Source organism: Hippocampus bargibanti, linkage group LG03, assembly GCF_051943395.1.
Source record: "Hippocampus bargibanti isolate YZ-2025 linkage group LG03, ASM5194339v1, whole genome shotgun sequence".
Taxonomy (NCBI): domain Eukaryota; kingdom Metazoa; phylum Chordata; class Actinopteri; order Syngnathiformes; family Syngnathidae; genus Hippocampus; species Hippocampus bargibanti.
The window spans coordinates 7,219,414-7,234,990 of NC_142736.1; the positions used below are offsets into that span (position 1 = coordinate 7,219,414).

At 45.1% G+C, this 15,577-nt stretch overlaps 1 protein-coding gene across 2 annotated transcripts in view; it reads right to left on the bottom strand.

Moving 5' to 3' along the window:
• Positions 1–6,404: 6,404 nt before the first annotated feature.
• Positions 6,405–15,577, bottom strand: part of shcbp1 (SHC SH2-domain binding protein 1) — a 60,803-nt gene continuing 51,630 nt past the window's right edge. For both annotated transcript variants that reach the window (XM_088991773.1, XM_088991772.1), the window contains 2 exons: positions 7,151–7,295; positions 6,405–6,739 (listed from right to left, as the gene is read on the bottom strand). In XM_088991773.1, coding sequence (XP_088847899.1) covers positions 6,423–6,739; positions 7,151–7,295 — 462 coding nt within the window. In that variant the 3' untranslated portion in view covers positions 6,405–6,422. The remainder of the gene's footprint in view (positions 6,740–7,150; positions 7,296–15,577) is intronic.

Consider the following 15,577-nt stretch of genomic DNA (forward strand, 5'->3'; position numbering starts at 1 on the left):
GATGCACGTTACTGGAGCCGCGTCAACAGATCACACCCTCTTTCCCAGTCACCACCTCATCTGTATCACACCCTGGGGCCTGCTTGCGACAAATGCTACAAACAATTCCGTTCCTCCTCGTCGTCCTGGTGATCACCATCCAGGATGCCTTGAATATTTGGCTGTTGTAGCGAATGACATGACTTTAATTTGAGATTGTTTCCATTGCGATTGTTTTATTTCATGATTTTCTTTTTTTTCCTTTCTTCTTTCTGTTCACCTCCACCGATGTTAGATATGTTCGTCAGGGGGGGACATGTTGGGGTAATTCACTATACGAACATCTTTAAACATTGCTTTCTAATCTTTGTTTACGTTTTGGACTTCCTGATACGTCATATCCTGCCTTCTTTACATGATGTCAGATCTACATTACGTCACATCCTATCGCGCCACACCCTGTGCACCATAAAAATGCTCTCCCATTCCATCTCTCGCGCTCTCTCCATGCTCCCTCCTTAGCCGACACCGCAATGTCTCTGCTGTCATCAAGATTAAACTACCTTAATCTGTCCCACACCTGGCTTCCTGCTGATTTAACCATCATCTGCCATCAATGGCCGTAGAAGCAATGAACCAGGGATGAACAATCAAAATAAACCCATTTTATATATATATATATATATATATATATATATATATATATATATATATATATATAGAACTGCAGGGTGTAAGATGCTGGCAGGGAAAGCCTACATGGAGCGCCATAACCAGGTGGCTGGCATAGGCTACCGAAACATCTGTGCGGAGTATGGACTGGAAACCCCAAGGTCAAAATGGGAAACACCTCCCAAGGTGGTGGAAAATGACCGAGCAAAAATCCTGTGGGACTTCCAGATACAGACTGACAAGATGGTAATGGTCAACCAACCAGATATCGTGGTCATAGATAAAGGGGAAAGGAAAGCCGTAGTCGTGGATGTAGCGGTCCCGAGTGATGGGAACATCAGAAAGAAGGAACATGAGAAAATCGAGAAATACCAAGGGCTCAGAGAGGAGCTGGAGAGAGCCTGGAAGGTAAAGGTGACAGTCGTGCCTGTGGTGGTCGGAGCACTTGGGGCAGTGACCCCCAAACTCGACGAGTGGTTGCAACAGATCCCGGGAACAACATCGGATATCTCGGTCCAGAAAAGCGCAGTGCTGGGAACAGCACGGATACTGCGCAGAACCCTCAAGCTTCCTGGCCTCTGGTAGAGGACCCGAGCTGAAATGGGGACAGACACCACCCATGGTGGGTGAGACGAGGATTTTTTATTTTATATATATATATATATATATATATATATATATATATATATATATATATATATATATATATATATATATACACAGTAAAGTCTCGTTATATCGATATTCAAGGGAGTCCGAAAAAATATCGATATAACTGGGACTATCGATATATCCGACCCTGTTTGCATGTAATTTTTTCCGTGCGTGCATAGAAATAGTATCGATATAACCGGGACTATCGATATATCCGATATCGATATAACGAGACTTTACTGTATATATAATATGTCCAAAAAGTGCATGAAAGTATTAAACACATTTGTAGTTCAGAGTATGGAGTATGTGAACACAGTAGTCATCTATTTGCCTTTATTAGTATAAAAAAGTGCCAAAGTCACCCCTGCCATTACGTTTGAACTGGTTTCCCTCAAGTGAAACAAATATTTTGTGGGCAATCAGGTCTTGCATTGCAAGTGTACAGGATGTGTGTTTGTTCACACTTGGCTGACGGCAAAACTGCCAGTTCCTTCCAGAGTTTGCGTTACGGTCTTGGTCTGTATTCTCAGTCAACTTGGATGGAGCATCGTCTAAATTGCTCCCCGTTTCGCTTGGCGTGGTGACGGGCTCTCCGGCAACATCGCTTCGGATTCCGTCTCCGGTCATCTGTTCAACATTATTTGCAAGCTCATCTAGAAGAAACAGCAGCTTGATTAAAAATATGACGTTTCTGGCACCTCAATACTATAAACCACATATGTCAAATTGAAGGTCAGGGGGACAGATCCGGCCCACCACAAAACTGTGTGTGGCCCACAAAGGTAAATGTGTGTAGACTTCATGTTTATTGCTAAATTGTCTTCACTTAACATTGAAATGGTCAGTAAAAAATATTAGTTTTTCCTGGTTTCGTTCTAGTTTTAATGTATACCATACATATTTATTTCTGTATGTGATCAAACTGAGGCTATCATACACATATAGGGGTTCACAGTCACCTCAGAAGAAAAACAATGTGGCCTCAAACAAAAGTGAGTTTGACACTGATAAAAGTAAAAAAAAATGCTAATAGATGATAATAAAAAGTGCTTCAAATGCTTCACCTTTGAGAACACCTTTGTCAAGATGAATGTTCCTGTCTTGAGTCGGAGTGGGTTTCACAAGAATTACCCCATAACCTTCATTATTATGAATCACGTTGTTGTCCATTGTGATTGAAGGGATCCCCTCCCTCTCACCAATCAAGTCCTACAATCATGAACAGAGACATTAAAGAACTAAAGTTAGTGCGTGAAACCTATTTGGGCCTGCCTCTGAAAAGACAACCAACACCTCCAGACAAGTTGCGTCCATAATTTGTAAAATCACTTCAAATGACTTCTACTGACCGCATTTTACAAAGATTTTTTTTACAAAGATTCCACAAAGATTACACCTATTTATGAAGTCTTGTTTTCGAGTTGATGCAGATGCCAGAAGTGACGTTGCAGAGGGAACGCCCGTGACCGAGAAAGCGACACACAATGTATTTTGGTACTTTTTTGTGTCTGAAAACAATGTGTTGATCACAAAAGTAGAAGTAAAACTACCTAAATAAATACATACATTTCATTTTTTTTTTGTTCTTTTGACTTCAAGACGGCGCCGCGAGAGTGGCTGCCTTTCCAGCAGCTCCTGTATTTTGTTTTTCTACTTTGATTCCTTTCATCACTTTGCTGATGTGAAATGTAAATTTCTCCACTGTGAGACTACTAAAGGCAAATCCAATCAATAATGCGATGGCGAATCGTTGTGTGGCAGCCAATTACGGTAACACGCATAAAGAAGGTGTAAGTTTAAACAAATTCCCAGCGGATGTGACAGGTTGTAAAGTATCTTGTTTCATATTTTGGTTACATTCGCGTAGTTCTATTGGTTTACAAATGATATATATCGAAAATGTTTATTTAAACAAGGAATGCCTGCTTCGGTTAGTGTTTCGTGTCGGACCGATTTAGATCGTTGGACAGGAAATTGTTGTGCGCATACGTTTGCATTACATCTGGGCATTCTAAGTAAACCACTGTTGAGTCAAGACGTATCGCACTGCTTGTCTTGTGGTTTTTTTTCTGGATCCCACAACACCGTATCTCCCTTACCATAGTGGAGAGCGCAACATTTTGGAGGCACCGCTGGGATATTTGCGTTCGAGTGTTGTCGACTCGCCGTGGGTAGTAGCTTGCGCCGAATATCCCCAATCAATGAATTGTACAAGCAGCTCTCATCGGAAGTGCAGACTAATAAAGAGTCCCCGCAGAATTTTCTACTCCGTGCAATGGATCTCCGTCAAAGGATTCTTTTTGCATCTCAAGAGGCCGAATCAGGTTTGAAGTATGACCCTACATTGGTCCAGAGTTTATTCCTGCACACAGTTCTGACAGGGTTACAGAGTGACATGCAACCTTTCCTCCTGCTAACCACCACATCAGATGAAGTACTGTTAGAAAAATTAAACATAGCATTTGCAAATGAAAAGGAGCGACAGGAAAAAAAGAAAAATGCTGCTGCACGGGTGACAACGGTGAACACTGTCCAGTTAGATGACACACCAGCCCCGATTGGGAAGAAGACAGTATTAAAGCAGAATACTGTTACTGTGCCGAATGAACTCCTTTCAGAGATCAAAGAGATGAGGTCAGAGATGATGCTCTTAAAGGAGCTGCGAGCAGAAGTGTCCCAGATCAAAGAGACTATTCAGAAACCAACAGCCACTTCTCAGCCCACCAGTGGAGGACCTGAACGCCTGCCTGACCACTACCCTGAACAGATCGTCTCCACTCCACCTTCACCATATCAGTACCACCCAGCACCAAGTCCCAGGCCGATGAGGGGGGCAGCATAGTTCCAGCAGCGGTTCGCCCCTCAGCAGTACTTCATGCCCCATCGCAATCGGTTAGACTAGCTTTTCCCCACCTTAAGCGCAATGAAGCTGCCACTTTCATAAAAGCAGTTAGTGTGGGACAAGCGCATGAGTACCGTGTAAGAACAACAAATGAGAGATTCACCATAGCTAGGCATAGCTCACTTCTTATTCCATGCAAAGTACAGACTAAGCCCTTTAAGGAAGATGTTACATTGGTTTTTGAGCCAAGTGAAAACCCACAGTGGCCAGATGGCCTCGAGTTTTGTGACTCGTTGGTCTCAGTAAAGGCAGGTTCTATCCCTAGGATAGTTGTTAGTGTCCAGAACCCTACTAACCATGACATCAGGTTTCCAGTAAAGACTATTATTGGTACAGTGCAGTGAGTAGGGTCTGTCTACCCAGCTAACATATTTAAAAGAGACCTTCCTTCAGCGGTTGTGAATGAGGTCCATGTCCAGGATACCACCATCCCTCTCAGTGAGCAGTGGGACCCCCCAATTGACCTTTCTCACCTGGACGAAGATAAAAGAAAGACCGTTCAGCAGATGTTGAGACAGGAATCGGCATCATTTTGAAAATCGGACGACGACATAGGGTGTGTGGAAAACCTACAAATGGACATTTTGTTAAAAGACACTGAGCCCGTTTCAAAGACATGTATGTCTGTACCAAAGCCACTGTAGAGAGAGGTGAAAGACTATTTACAGGACTTGATAGCGCAGGGGTGGGTGGAAAAGTCCACTTCCTCCTACTCATCCCCTGTCGTCTGTGTCAGAAAAAAAGATGGTACACTGCGCTTATGTATTGACTACAGAGAGCTGATCTGAAAACACACCCTGACCGGCACCCCATCCCACGGGTACAGGACGTGGTGGGCAGCCTTGCGGGTAACACCATCTTCTCGCTGTTGGACCAAGGCAAAGCATTCCACCAGGGTATCATGTCCAAAGGGAGCCGACATCTGACCGCCTTCGTGACCCCTTGGGGCCTTTATGAATGGATTTGAAGCCCTTTTGGTCTCATGAATGCACCAGCAGCGTTCCAGCGGTGTATGGAACAATGTCTGGAGGGGTTACGGGACGAAATATGTGTCCCCTATCATGATGACATTCTTGTTTTCAGCGGGACATTTGACAACCACGTTGAGGACGTCAGGCGAGTGTTGCGACGTCTCAGGGAAAATGGAATAAAACTCAAATCCCGAAAGTGTGACCTCTTCAAGCCTGGAGTGAGGTACCTCGGCTGGATTGTCTCTGCTGAGGGGAGCAGAATGGACCTGGCAGATACAGCAGCAGTGCGTGCCCTGAAAAACAAGCAGCCAGGCACTGTCGGTGAGCTTCGAGCCATTTTGGGACTATTAAGCTATTATAGGCAATACATCAAAGATTTCTCTTGTATTGCTAGTCCCTTGTATGATTTGCTTAAAGACTCAGCAGCACCAAAGGGAAAGATAGAAAGTGAGACATAACAGTGTGTCTTCCAACACACGTATTGAGTGGAGTGATGAGCATCAGTCAGTGTTAGAGCAGCTAATAGACTGTTTAGTTCAACCAAAGGGGAAAGGAAAGCCGTAGTCGTGGATGTAGCGGTCCCGAGTGATGGGAACATCAGAAAGAAGGAACATGAGAAAATCGAGAAATACCAAGGGCTCAGAGAGGAGCTGGAGAGAGCCTGGAAGGTAAAGGTGACAGTCGTGCCTGTGGTGGTCGGAGCACTTGGGGCAGTGACCCCCAAACTCGACGAGTGGTTGCAACAGATCCCGGGAACAACATCGGATATCTCGGTCCAGAAAAGCGCAGTGCTGGGAACAGCACGGATACTGCGCAGAACCCTCAAGCTTCCTGGCCTCTGGTAGAGGACCCGAGCTGAAATGGGGACAGACACCACCCATGGTGGGTGAGACGAGGATTTTTTATTTTATATATATATATATATATATATATATATATATATATATATATATATATATATATATACACAGTAAAGTCTCGTTATATCGATATTCAAGGGAGTCCGAAAAAATATCGATATAACTGGGACTATCGATATATCCGACCCTGTTTGCATGTAATTTTTTCCGTGCGTGCATAGAAATAGTATCGATATAACCGGGACTATCGATATATCCGATATCGATATAACGAGACTTTACTGTATATATAATATGTCCAAAAAGTGCATGAAAGTATTAAACACATTTGTAGTTCAGAGTATGGAGTATGTGAACACAGTAGTCATCTATTTGCCTTTATTAGTATAAAAAAGTGCCAAAGTCACCCCTGCCATTACGTTTGAACTGGTTTCCCTCAAGTGAAACAAATATTTTGTGGGCAATCAGGTCTTGCATTGCAAGTGTACAGGATGTGTGTTTGTTCACACTTGGCTGACGGCAAAACTGCCAGTTCCTTCCAGAGTTTGCGTTACGGTCTTGGTCTGTATTCTCAGTCAACTTGGATGGAGCATCGTCTAAATTGCTCCCCGTTTCGCTTGGCGTGGTGACGGGCTCTCCGGCAACATCGCTTCGGATTCCGTCTCCGGTCATCTGTTCAACATTATTTGCAAGCTCATCTAGAAGAAACAGCAGCTTGATTAAAAATATGACGTTTCTGGCACCTCAATACTATAAACCACATATGTCAAATTGAAGGTCAGGGGGACAGATCCGGCCCACCACAAAACTGTGTGTGGCCCACAAAGGTAAATGTGTGTAGACTTCATGTTTATTGCTAAATTGTCTTCACTTAACATTGAAATGGTCAGTAAAAAATATTAGTTTTTCCTGGTTTCGTTCTAGTTTTAATGTATACCATACATATTTATTTCTGTATGTGATCAAACTGAGGCTATCATACACATATAGGGGTTCACAGTCACCTCAGAAGAAAAACAATGTGGCCTCAAACAAAAGTGAGTTTGACACTGATAAAAGTAAAAAAAAATGCTAATAGATGATAATAAAAAGTGCTTCAAATGCTTCACCTTTGAGAACACCTTTGTCAAGATGAATGTTCCTGTCTTGAGTCGGAGTGGGTTTCACAAGAATTACCCCATAACCTTCATTATTATGAATCACGTTGTTGTCCATTGTGATTGAAGGGATCCCCTCCCTCTCACCAATCAAGTCCTACAATCATGAACAGAGACATTAAAGAACTAAAGTTAGTGCGTGAAACCTATTTGGGCCTGCCTCTTAAAAGACAACCAACACCTCCAGACAAGTTGCGTCCATAATTTGTAAAATCACTTCAAATGACTTCTACTGACCGCATTTTACAAAGATTTTTTTTACAAAGATTTTTTTTACAAAGATTCCACAAAGATTACACCTATTTATGAAGTCTTGTTTTCGAGTTGATGCAGATGCCAGAAGTGACGTTGCAGAGGGAACGCCCGTGACCGAGAAAGCGACACACAATGTATTTTGGTACTTTTTTGTGTCTGAAAACAATGTGTTGATCACAAAAGTAGAAGTAAAACTACCTAAATAAATACATACATTTCATTTTTTTTTTGTTCTTTTGACTTCAAGACGGCGCCACGAGAGTGGCTGCCTTTCCAGCAGCTCCTGTATTTTGTTTTTCTACTTTGATTCCTTTCATCACTTTGCTGATGTGAAATGTAAATTTCTCCACTGTGAGACTACTAAAGGCAAATCCAATCAATAATGCGATGGCGAATCGTTGTGTGGCAGCCAATTACGGTAACACGCATAAAGAAGGTGTAAGTTTAAACAAATTCCCAGCGGATGTGACAGGTTGTAAAGTATCTTGTTTCATATTTTGGTTACATTCGCGTAGTTCTATTGGTTTACAAATGATATATATCGAAAATGTTTATTTAAACAAGGAATGCCTGCTTCGGTTAGTGTTTCGTGTCGGACCGATTTAGATCGTTGGACAGGAAATTGTTGTGCGCATACGTTTGCATTACATCTGGGCATTCTAAGTAAACCACTGTTGAGTCAAGACGTATCGCACTGCTTGTCTTGTGGTTTTTTTTCTGGATCCCACAACACCGTATCTCCCTTACCATAGTGGAGAGCGCAACATTTTGGAGGCACCGCTGGGATATTTGCGTTCGAGTGTTGTCGACTCGCCGTGGGTAGTAGCTTGCGCCGAATATCCCCAATCAATGAATTGTACAAGCAGCTCTCATCGGAAGTGCAGACTAATAAAGAGTCCCCGCAGAATTTTCTACTCCGTGCAATGGATCTCCGTCAAAGGATTCTTTTTGCATCTCAAGAGGCCGAATCAGGTTTGAAGTATGACCCTACATTGGTCCAGAGTTTATTCCTGCACACAGTTCTGACAGGGTTACAGAGTGACATGCAACCTTTCCTCCTGCTAACCACCACATCAGATGAAGTACTGTTAGAAAAATTAAACATAGCATTTGCAAATGAAAAGGAGCGACAGGAAAAAAAGAAAAATGCTGCTGCACGGGTGACAACGGTGAACACTGTCCAGTTAGATGACACACCAGCCCCGATTGGGAAGAAGACAGTATTAAAGCAGAATACTGTTACTGTGCCGAATGAACTCCTTTCAGAGATCAAAGAGATGAGGTCAGAGATGATGCTCTTAAAGGAGCTGCGAGCAGAAGTGTCCCAGATCAAAGAGACTATTCAGAAACCAACAGCCACTTCTCAGCCCACCAGCGGAGGACCTGAACGCCTGCCTGACCACTACCCTGAACAGATCGTCTCCACTCCACCTTCACCATATCAGTACCACCCAGCACCAAGTCCCAGGCCGATGAGGGGGGCAGCATAGTTCCAGCAGCGGTTCGCCCCTCAGCAGTACTTCATGCCCCATCGCAATCGGTTAGACTAGCTTTTCCCCACCTTAAGCGCAATGAAGCTGCCACTTTCATAAAAGCAGTTAGTGTGGGACAAGCGCATGAGTACCGTGTAAGAACAACAAATGAGAGATTCACCATAGCTAGGCATAGCTCACTTCTTATTCCATGCAAAGTACAGACTAAGCCCTTTAAGGAAGATGTTACATTGGTTTTTGAGCCAAGTGAAAACCCACAGTGGCCAGATGGCCTCGAGTTTTGTGACTCGTTGGTCTCAGTAAAGACAGGTTCTATCCCTAGGATAGTTGTTAGTGTCCAGAACCCTACTAACCATGACATGAGGTTTCCAGTAAAGACTATTATTGGTACAGTGCAGTGAGTAGGGTCTGTCTACCCAGCTAACATATTTAAAAGAGACCTTCCTTCAGCGGTTGTGAATGAGGTCCATGTCCAGGATACCACCATCCCTCTCAGTGAGCAGTGGGACCCCCCAATTGACCTTTCTCACCTGGACGAAGATAAAAGAAAGACCGTTCAGCAGATGTTGAGACAGGAATCGGCATCATTTTGAAAATCGGACGACGACATAGGGTGTGTGGAAAACCTACAAATGGACATTTTGTTAAAAGACACTGAGCCCGTTTCAAAGACATGTATGTCTGTACCAAAGCCACTGTAGAGAGAGGTGAAAGACTATTTACAGGACTTGATAGCGCAGGGGTGGGTGGAAAAGTCCACTTCCTCCTACTCATCCCACCAGTCTTAGGTTTTCCTGACTTCGCGCATCCATTCATTTTGCATACAGATGCCTCCAACCGGGGTTTAGGTGCTGTGTTGTACCAAAGACAAAATGGCAAACTTCGGGTGACAGCCTATGGCTCTCGGACTTTAACTGCAGCTGAGAAGAATTATTACTTACACTCGGGCAAGTTGGAATTTTTGGCGCTGAAGTGGGCGATCACAGACAAGTTCTGTGATTATTTGTACTATGCACCATTCTTCACTGTGTTTAGTGACAATAATCCACTCACCTATGTACTGTCGACTGCTAAGTTAAATGCAACTGGGTGCAGGTGGGTCGCAGAACTTTCTGACTTTAATTTTACTGTTAAATATCGTCCTGGTAAGGAAAATGTTGATGCAGACAGTTTATCTAGGATGCCCCTTGATACGGTAACATATATGGAAGGATGTACAAAAGAAATGTCATATGATGCTTTGAGTGCTGCCGTACAAGCAGTTGCCCAACAGAACGAGTCTAGTGCAGCTTGGTCTATGGGAATCTCAGCTACGTGTGCCGAGGTGTCACTAAACACACCGATCGCCCCATTGACTGTTGGACAGATCAAGCTAGATCAAGAGACTGTGCCTCGACTGGGATCACCACCTTATCGTGGTGAGGCACTTTGCGCGTCTCGGTGACCCCGAGAGCTATGTCGGCTGGAGTCTTGTACTCCTGGCAGGGTCACCCAAGCCGAACAGGTCGGAGGGTAGAGGCCAGACAAAGAGTGATCCCAAATCCGCACCCAGGGGTAGGCGTAGGCGGAGTCCAACAGATCGGACCACCGGCAGCCCCATGCAACCGCACTCACCTGAAGGTCGTCTCGAGTCTTCACTCTTGCCACTGGAATACAGTGAGTGCGGCCAAGTATGTGGGGGAAGGAATTGCGCGCCCCGTCCCTCACACTAAATCCACTAGTAGCGCAGGTTTCCGCTTCCACCATATAAGTCCACTGGCGATAGGATAAAGTGACGGGGGCAGGTCATGGATGTGACTGGAAGCTTCTAGCTTGAATCCTACACAGCGGCGGTACAGGATTGATGGTCGTTGCGAAGATGGGATGGAGCAACATTATCCTTCGGCAGCATCCTGTGCGTCTGAGCAGCCCTATTCAGGGTCCGCACTGCTCACCCCTTATAGGGGAAGGGTCTAGAAAAGGTGACCTAAACATTGCTTGTTCCACCACACCTGGGTGGCCCACCGCAGCCACCAAGGCATCCCCCCTCTGCGGTCGAAAACGAAATATAATCAAACCCATGACTATGAACCTGGCTTCCTGGAATGTTCGCACCCTCCTCGATGCTCGAGACGGGATGGAGAGACCTCGAAGACGAACTGCCCTCATCGCACATGAGCTAAGGAGGTACAACATCGATATTGGCGCACTCAGTGAGACTCGGTTCTCAGGCGAGGATTCACTCACAGAAGTTGGTGAAGGTTACACCTTCTTCTGGAAGGGTCTCCCAGAGAATGAGCGAAGACTCCATGGAGTTGGCTTTGCTGTGAAAAGCAGCTTACTCAGTAACATCCCCGAGTCCCCCCAAGGCATCAGTGAACGGCTTATGACCTGGCGTATTCCCCTGGTAAAAGGTCGCTTCGCAACTTTAATCAGCGCCTATGCTCCCACCTTGGATGCTGACGATAACACCAAAGATGCCTTCTACGAGTCCCTGGATGCTACCATATCCAAAATCCCTGCCTCTGATAAACTTGTTCTGATGGGTGACTTCAATGCCCGAGTAGGTACTGATGCCAGGCTCTGGAAACAAGTAATCGGAAGGCACGGGACGGGGAAAATAAACAGCAATGGCCTCCGACTCCTCACTCTGTGCTCTGAGCATCAGTTGATTGTAACTAACACCATCTTTCAGCTGAAAAAGAAATACATCACATCATGGATGCACCCCAGGTCCAAACATTGGCACTTACTGGACTACATCATCACAAGGCAACGAGACCAAAATGATGTCTGCATCACGCGGGCCATGCGTGGGGCTGAATGCTGGACTGATCATCGACTGATCAAGTCCAGGCTCAAGCTGAGAATTCGACCTCCTCGTAAGAAACAGCAGCCCCAAAGGCGTCTTAACACCAGGGCCCTGGAGTCCCCAGAATGTGCAGCCAGCTACCGCCACAAGCTGGCAGAGGGACTTGCCAGCCTGGACAACGACACCAGTAACGGTGACCTTGATGTTGAAAGCAGGTGGAAAAAATTGAGGACAACAATTCATCAAGCTGCCTCTGAGACCATCGGCTTCACTCAGAAACGTCATCAAGACTGGTTCGATAACAGCTCAGCTGCCATACAGGAGCTTCTGGAAGCCAAGCGCAAAGCCCATACCACACTTCTCTCCAACCCTCATTCTCCACTTCTCCTCTCTCACTACAAGGCCATCCGTGGTGAAACACAGAAACAGCTGAGGATGATGGAGAACAAGTGGTGGCTCAGCAAGGCCCAAGAAATCCAGAGGCATGCAGACAACAACAACACACACGCCTTCTATGATGCTGTAAAATCCCTGCACGGCCCACGAAGACAACACATTGTCCCAGTTAAATCTGCAGACGGTTCTGTACTACTGAAGGACAAACAGCTAATACTTGAGCGCTGGGCAGAGCACTTTGACTCCCTGCTCAACCAAGTAAACCCTTCAGACACATCTGTCCTTGACTCCCTCCCAGAGCTTCCAACAGTTCCCTCCCTTGATGAACCTCCTCAGTTCACAGAGGTCCTCTCTGCAATCCGGAGCCTTAAAAACAACAAAAGCCCTGGCCCTGATGGACTTCCAGCTGAGGTCTTCAAGAGCGGCGGTTATCTCCTGACACGGAAGCTTTACCACCTCATCTGCAACATCTGGCAAAACGGGACACTTCCTCAGGAATGGAAAGACAGCAACATTGTCACCATTTACAAAAGGAAGGGGGACAAGTCAGTCTGTGGCAACAGCCGTGGCATCTCCCTACTTTCTGTTGCTGGCAAGATTCTTGCAAAAGTAATGCTGTTCCGTCTTACATCGCACATTACCGAAGACATCCTCCCAGAGACACAATGCGGCTTCAGGAAGGATCGAAGCACTCTGGACATGATCTTCGCTGCGCGCCAAGTTCAGGAGAAATGCAAGGAACAAAATAAGGACCTCTATATCACCTTCATTGACCTTACAAAGGCATTTGACACAGTTAACCGTGACATTCTCTGGACCATACTGCAGAAATTTGGCGTCCCCTCCAAATTTCTTGGCATCCTAAAACAGTTCCACAGCGGCATGCAAGCAACTGTACTTGTTGGTGGCCAGCAATCTTCCCCGTTCCCTGTGGAAGTCGGGGTGAAGCAGGGCTGTGTACTGGCCCCTGCTATATTCAACCTGTTCCTGATGGCAGCTACGCTCCTCTTCCATAAGTCCATCCAGGAAGGTGGCGGCGTACAAATCCAATTCCGCCTGGATGGTAACCTGTTTAACATCAGACGCCTACAGGCCAAGACCAAGACCCTGATCAGCGGCATCCACGAGCTACAGTATGCAGATGATTGTGCTCTGCTGGCCCACAGCCCAGCTGCCATGCAAAATGCCCTTGATACCATGTCCTCCGTCTACCGATCACTCGGTCTCGTGATCAATGTAACCAAAACGGAGGTCATGGCAAAAGAGAGTTCTCCAACCCCAGCGTTCACCCTCAGTGGCACACCCCTCAAGGTTGTCCAACAATTCAGCTACCTCGGCAGCATTCTAACACCCTCCTGTCTAATTGATGATGACGTCCAGGCCCGCATCCATCAAGCCTCCAAAGCTTTTGGCAGATTGCGTACTCGTGTGTTCGAAAACAACCACTTAAGAACTCCAACAAAAGTCGCAGTCTACCAAGCAGTGTGTGTGTCCACGCTGCTATATGGCGCAGAAGCCTGGACCGTCTATCGACGCCATGTGAGACGCCTTGATGCATTCCACATCAGGTGCCTCACCTCATTATAGGACATATTATTAGATACAAACTGGCAGACGAAACCGCTAGGTACTGAACTAAGAAAGCATTGTCCTCAAGTTGTTTCTCTTGTGAGGGAATGGGACAAGCTACACTTTAATGACAGAGGTGTTTTGTACAGAAAAACGGCAAACAGAACCCAACTACTGCTTCCTGAAAAACACAAGATGACAGTGTTAAAAGAGCTGCATGATGAAATAGGCCACCATGGTGTAGAAAGGACTCTTTCCCTTGTAAGGGATCGTTTTTACTGGAATGTCTTTGCTGACTTGACGAACCACTGTCTAAACAACATTCTCCCAGTGGTTTCTCAGTTTGCCTGAACCTCCGCGTGGGGTTAAGTTTCGAACTAGAACACGATCACCGGGCAAAAGGGTAGAATACTTTAGTTTACTGTCATATAGTCTCTTACTCCTGGCAGCAGCTTTGTTGTTATTTTCTTGCGTGATCACATACGCCTCCTCCATACCCTGTTTCCACTTCTTCACATAGTCCTTCTGGTTGGTGTCACCCTGGTTAGAGTCTGGATTCAAACTAAACAACATATCAACTGGTAAACGTGGTGAACGTCCATAAAGTAAGTAAAAAGGTGAAAACCCTGTCACCTCACTTTTGGTACAGTTGTAAGCATAAACTAGTTTGTTTAGTGAGTCTTTCCAGTTACTCTTTTGTTTCTCTGTCAGTGTCGTTAACATCTAGATCAGTGTTCGATTAAATCGTTCAACCTGTCCATTTCCCTGTGGGTCGTAGGGGGTTGTCCTTGAACCCACAACCCCACAATATTCCTTCAGTTGAGCAAAAAGTTGATTTTCAAATTCACCACCCTGATCATGGTGAATTCGAAGGGGGAACCCAAACTTTAAAGCATCGTCATTAAAGATTTTGTTTGCCGCAGTTTTGCCAGATTTGGACGTTGTAGCATAAACTTGAGCGAAACGTGTAAAATGGTCTACTAGCACAAGCACGTATTCATAACCACCCTTACATTTGTCAAGATGCAAAAAGTCAACAGAGACAAGTTCAAAAGGCTGAGTAGTCACAATATTAGTGAGAGGGGCTCTGGTCTCACGGTTGGGCTTTTTGTGTTTTAGGCACACACACACTCTCAGTACATAGTACTCTATTTCTTTTTGCATAAAGCGCCAGTAAAAACGATCCCTTACAAGGGAAAGAGTCCTTTCTACACCATGGTGGCCCATTTCATCATGCAGCTCTTTTAACACTGTCACAGTGTGTTTTTCAGGAAGCAGTAGTTGGGTTCTGTTTGCCGTTTTCTGTACAAAACACCTCTGTCATTAAAGTGTAGCTTGTCCCATTCCCTCACAAGACAAACAATTTGAGGACAATGCTTTCTTAGTTCAGTACCTAGCGGTTTCGTCTCTGCCAGTTTGTATCTAATATGTCCTATAATGGGGTCAGTCTCTTGATCAAGCTTGATCTGTCCAACAGTCAATGGGGCTATCGGTGTGTTTAGTGACACCTCGGCACACGTAGCTGAGATTCCCATAGACCAAGCTGCACTAGACTCGTTCTGTTGGTCAACCGCTTGTACGGCAGCACTCACAGCATCATATGACATTTCTTTTGTACATCCTTCAATATATGTTACCATATCAAGGGGCATCCTAGATAAACTGTCTGCATCAACATCTTCCTTACCAGGACGATATTTGACAGTAAAATTAAAATCAGAAAGTTATGCGACCGACCTGCACCCAGTTGCATTTAACTTAGCAGTCGACAATACATAAGTGAGTGGATTATTGTCACTAAACACAGTGAAGAATGGTGCATAGTACAAATAATCATGAAACTTGTCTGTGATCGCCCACTTAAGCGCCAAAAAT